This window comes from Alexandromys fortis, unplaced genomic scaffold, assembly GCF_014885135.2.
Source record: "Alexandromys fortis isolate MF-2015 unplaced genomic scaffold, M_Fortis_MF-2015_v1.1 scaffold_268, whole genome shotgun sequence".
In the NCBI taxonomy this organism is placed as follows: domain Eukaryota; kingdom Metazoa; phylum Chordata; class Mammalia; order Rodentia; family Cricetidae; genus Alexandromys; species Alexandromys fortis.
In genome coordinates, this window is record NW_026068141.1 from 1,334,325 (window position 1) to 1,339,471 (window position 5,147).

The 5,147-nt window shown below is 50.7% G+C and overlaps 1 protein-coding gene across 2 annotated transcripts in view; it reads left to right on the forward strand.

The window, feature by feature from the left end:
• Morn5 (MORN repeat containing 5) overlaps nt 1-3,553 on the forward strand; it is a 33,970-nt gene extending 30,417 nt beyond the window's left edge. Inside the window, exon 5 of one of the 2 annotated variants that reach the window (XM_050126813.1) lies at nt 1,418-3,553. In XM_050126813.1, coding sequence (XP_049982770.1) covers nt 1,418-1,497 — 80 coding nt within the window. In that variant the 3' untranslated portion in view covers nt 1,498-3,553. The remainder of the gene's footprint in view (nt 1-1,417) is intronic. The other variant, XM_050126812.1, reaches the window with a different exon arrangement.
• Nucleotides 3,554-5,147: the final 1,594 nt, after the last annotated feature.

The following is a 5,147-nucleotide window of genomic DNA, read 5'->3' on the forward strand; positions in this document are numbered from 1 at the left end:
GCAGGGCTTGTGTGACACATTCAGGTATCCACGAACTTCTTCCCAGTGTGGGCCTGGAGACCCTAGGGAGTATCCCTGGGCAAGGGCTGGAGGAGGTTTTCACTAGCCTGCTTTTCAGCTTTCAGTGAGTCCCCTTGGTCCTCAGAGTCCAGCGTTTGTCACCTGAAGAGAATGGGTAGTCCCCTTCTCCTATGGGAGGCAGTGGGTTAAGCAGAGGTGGGGAGAAAATGCCTCTTTCTGTGACCCAGAGGAAGCTATCCTGAGGCCAGGGATGGACAGGAAGGACAGGCAGGTGGTAGGGGGTACAGGTGAGTAAAATGTGTGCAGCCCCATGGTGCTCCTCTCAGAACAAAACCCAGGCAAGTTCTCCCATGTATCCACTCTGCCTGGTGTCCCTGGTTCTGGGAAGCTGGAGGTGACCCTCGGAGAACAGAGTCAGCCATGAGAGCAGCCAGCTACGGAACATGAGGCAGTGGTAACAAGCAAAGAACTAGCTGTGCATTTGGCCACAGGAAAAGTGAAACGGACCCAGATGGAAAGAAGTCCCACACAATGTGGCTCACAGCACAATGCCATTTCTGTAAATTAAAAACACATTTGCACACAAAACAAGAGGGCATATTTTACAAAGCTGCATGCATTTTTAGGGGTACATGCCCTGCTATTAGAGTGGGTCCCTGTTGTGCTGGGGGAGGGACTGGGTGTTATTTAAAAGAGAAAGAGGGAGAAAAGGAAAATCAGATAAATTCACAGAGGGTCCCATAAAGAAAGGGGGGGGCGCTGCTTATGGACTGAAGATCGGTGCTCACTCGATTGTGAAGCTTGGAAGTGTCAGCCATGGGCTGAGATCCTCCCGGGTCTCCCACATGCTGACCAGGAGGCTGGGCACTGTGGCCAGACCCGTGAGCCCCTGCTCATCTGCACGGTGGTGGGAAAGATGCCCTTGTTGGGGAGGCCATGCGACAGATGCATCCCGTCTCTGAAAGGATGACACCAGCAGTCTCCTCCGTGTCTCCCACTGTCTCCTAGCACTTCTGCCAAAGTCTGGCCCAGTGTGAGAAGGCTGCTGCTTGTATGGTTGTCAGCAGGTGCTTGTTTGAGTGTGAGGTGCCCGCTCCACCCGACAGGATCAAATCAACTCAGGGTGGCCAAATGCTCTCGGGCTGTCTTCATCAGCTCCGTCCTCAAATCACACACTCTTCTCTAACTTAGTGGTCCATTTTCCCAGCCTAGGAGCATTGCTGAGGGATGCTGTAACAGTTAAACAAAGATCGGCTCCAGCCATTCAGAGCTAAACACCGGGGTCAACAGTTGGTGCTGGAAGGCACCCAGGCCCCAAGATCCCACCTGGGGGTCTCCCAGGGCCGGGCCTGAGGGTCCTAGTGAGTACAGGTCTAACTGTCTTCTCTCCCTACAGATGATGATGAACATGAGTGGATCGTCAGGACCTGCCGCAAGGGCTGGGCAGAGAAGCCTGCACAGAACCCCAAGCTGTGATTCCCTCTGCCCATGCATGGCTGCCGTTCTGGCTTCGGTTTAAGTTTCAGAATAAAGGTTTCCTGCACTGAATAATCCCGAGGGTGAGGGCTTTAGAAGACACCCCCATTTCACCTGTTTCAGTATCACCTTGGTAGCACTGGGCCCAAGCCCAGACTTGCCTGTCAGAATATATGGATATTGCATTCCCAATTACTTCTTATACATGGAATGTTCAAGAACCTTCATCTTCTGCCATATTTATAACTGAATGAGCAGCTAAGAGAAGATGGGGAATCTGTGGCTCAGAGAAATGTGACTGGCTGGTGACTCAGTAGGTCTCATCTCAGCGGTGGCACCTTCCCCCAGGACCGCCTTTCCCTCGGGGCACTGGATCCACAGGTGCTTTGGCATCTATACAGGATTCAAATCTCAGTTCTGTCACAGCCACCCACCATGCAACTCTGGGCAGGTCAGTTCTTTTGAGCCTCAGCTTCCAGCATCTATAAAACAGTTAAAAGAATGCTCAAAACAACAGAACACCACAGTGACTCCAGGGAGACAGTTGGAGAGGTGACACCTGGCGGGGTTCAATGCTGACCTGAAATCGCAATCTGTGCCACTGTATCGTAGCACTTGATGAGTAAGGCAGAAGGACCACACATGCAAGAGCCAACCCAGGTTACACAGTGAGGACCAATATAAAAAACAGATAGAAAAGTAAATCTGTGCGCTGTGCATATCATCACCCCAGAGATCACATTTGTTAGCTGTGCAGAAGAGGGAATGGTAAAGGCCTCAAGCATCCTCTATGTTTGCATGACTAGTCCATGGAGGAGACCCCCCTTTGGACCCCAGGTTATGATCGCTGGTTTACCCAAGCTACCCTGTGGAGACAGAAGAGAGATCAGGTTAGGGATAGATTGCTGAGATCTTCAGAGAAAAAAAAAACTCTCAAACTAGGAATTCAGAGAGGACCTGGAGGAGAGCCACCACTCAAGGGAGGTTTCGGTCCCCTGAAGCTAGCTGCACCATGCAGTAGACCTGGGGAAGTCATCTCTTCCTTCTAAGGCTTTTGCTACACCCTAGAAAACTAATAGGGTGGGGTCCATCGGTGGTTCTCAAGCTGGGTCTTCAAAACAGAAGGTACACTTAGCAAAGAAACACATACATACTCGTGCACACAGACAAAGTGTATACTTTCCGTTATATCCAAATAGAATTTAAAACAGACTGGAGAGGCAGAAATAATGTTGGGCATAGAGGGTTGAGGAGGGCTGAGTTGGGGTAAAGGGTGAGGAGATGGTTCAGCTGCCACACAGTCACGAGCACCTTAGCTGAGGTCCCTAGGACCCAAGTAAAACACCAGGCACAGTAGTATGTGCCTGTCATTCCAGTGTTGGGGACATGGAGACAGGAGGATCCTGAGGCTTGCTGGCCAGTGGCTCTAGCCAAATCGATGAGCTCCACATTCAGCAAGAGACCCTGTCTCACAAGGGCTCTAGGAGGTAAGGAAAGCATCCATACCCTATAGGCAGCTTGAGTCTCAACGCCTGGGGCTTTGACTTGAACAAGATTTTCCAGAGGAATGAATCTGACAACCACCAGACCACTGACCAGCATATGTGGTAGCCCTAGAACCTGACTAAGCCATCATGAGTCAGTCTTGTGCTCAAGCTGGAGCCATCATATTGGATTCTTCCCCAGAGGATCCCTGTGTCTCTTCTTCCGTGCCCTCCCCAACACTTTCTCTTTTCACCTATTCCGTGTATCTTACTGGATTGGATCCAGCTCAAATGCCTCCCCTCAGTTCCCCAGCATATGAGAGGAATGCCTGTGGACAGCACTGGCCAGACTGAGGTTTCTCTGAGGCAGAGCAGCACAGAACACAGCAGACAGTTGGCATTCAGAGAGCAGAACAGAGGTCAACAACCAGCCTGGCTTCCCACAAAGCAGTCAATCCACGGGATGACACAATGTTAGAGAAGAAACCCGTCACCGTCCCTCAGCACAGTCCACTGCCTGGGCTATGGTGCCATCCGGCAGCTCAGACCTAAGACCTTAACTGAAGAGCAAGAAAGAAATGGAATCCCATCATATTCTGGATTTAAGTGCCAGCACTTCTACTTGCATTAACTTTATTTATTACACAAATAAGACATTTACAAAGCACGACATGAAAGGTATGAAACAAAACAGACATTGGTTTACAAAAAAAAGTGCTTACTATTTTTTCCGTTTGTGTGTTCCCCCCTTTTCTGTGTGTATTTAAATAAATAGCCTTGTCGGCCTGTACATTCCCAAGCTGTTCTGAACAGGGTAGTGGAGACATCTGAACTGCAACATGCTACTGCCACATGATCCACACAAAAATTAGACCCCGGGGGAAGGCTCAAGGCAGAGTGGGGACGAGTGACCTGGGTTCAGCTGGCCACTTCCCACATGGTTGCAATTGGGGTTTTGATCAATAGGAGCAAAATCAGAGGAAAGATCTGGGTTCCCCAAAGCCAGATCAGGCCAGGTTCCTCCTGCTTGAGTCAGTGCCTGGCACAGGCTACTTGCTGGAGTTCCGAACTGAACCACGCTCACAGCATTCTGGGAGGTGCTTTCTCTTTGTCCTCAGTCAGCTGACAATTTTGGAAGGGAAATGATGAAAGTTCCCTTCCGGGGCGGCACCCATGCCTAACCTTCCTCCAGGTCCCACAGCAAATAGCACAGTGCTTCTCATCAAGTGCTAATTTCAAGCATGGGGATTCTGAAACCTTATCCAGACTCCGTGAGATAGAGTGCTGTGATAGATTAGCGATGTCTGTCACGGGTGAAGTAAGGACAGCATTCATTCTAGAAACTTGCCTTCCCTGTCCTGGAGTCTCCTTCTCAAAGCAAGGAGGAGGACTCCAGCGAAAACACACCGCTAGCAGCCTCATGTGAGAAGTGCATCAGCCCACCAAGTGCTTCTGTAATCACAGGATAAGTGCGGGACAAATGGGCACCCCCTGAAAACAGAAGGGGCCCTGTGTACCCTGAGACCTTTAGTTGGAATTGGCCTCTGCTCTCAGGAATGGGTGGATCTGGCTCTGCTCAGAGTTGCTGGGGAAATTGCAGAGGTGCCGGCTGAAATCCTGGGCTTGGCTACTCACTGAGGCCATGGGCACCTCTCTTCACTCCAGCATGAATCAGAACTAATATTTGGACCACCATTCACTGGGTTCTGTTCCCACCCCACCCCACCCCACCCCCAGAGAAGACTGGCTCAGGCCCTCCTCTCAGGACTGAGAAGTGGTCTACAAGGGTCCCTGATGCCAGCCCACCCAAACATTCAGCAGTGTCACTATGCAGATGGTACACATCCTTGCCTTGACTCCTGCTGAGTAGCTGAAATGGTTAGCACCCCACCAAGTCCAGTGTACCCAGTCCCACTCCTCCATGCCAATGGGGGGTGTTCTCTGGCATCCACCCCTGCCTGCCCCTCTGCCTCTTCATCTGGGCAGGCCTCCATCTCCGCCCTACTGGGCCTCTCAGGGTTGGTCAGGATCTCTTCTTTTTCTGAGTTAACTTGACATAACCAGACAGATGGAAATGATAAAATTAGAACATAGCTTTTCTTTGGGGACATCCCACAAACACTGTAGAGTTTTCCAGACAAAAGCAACAGAGTATATAATGTTGGG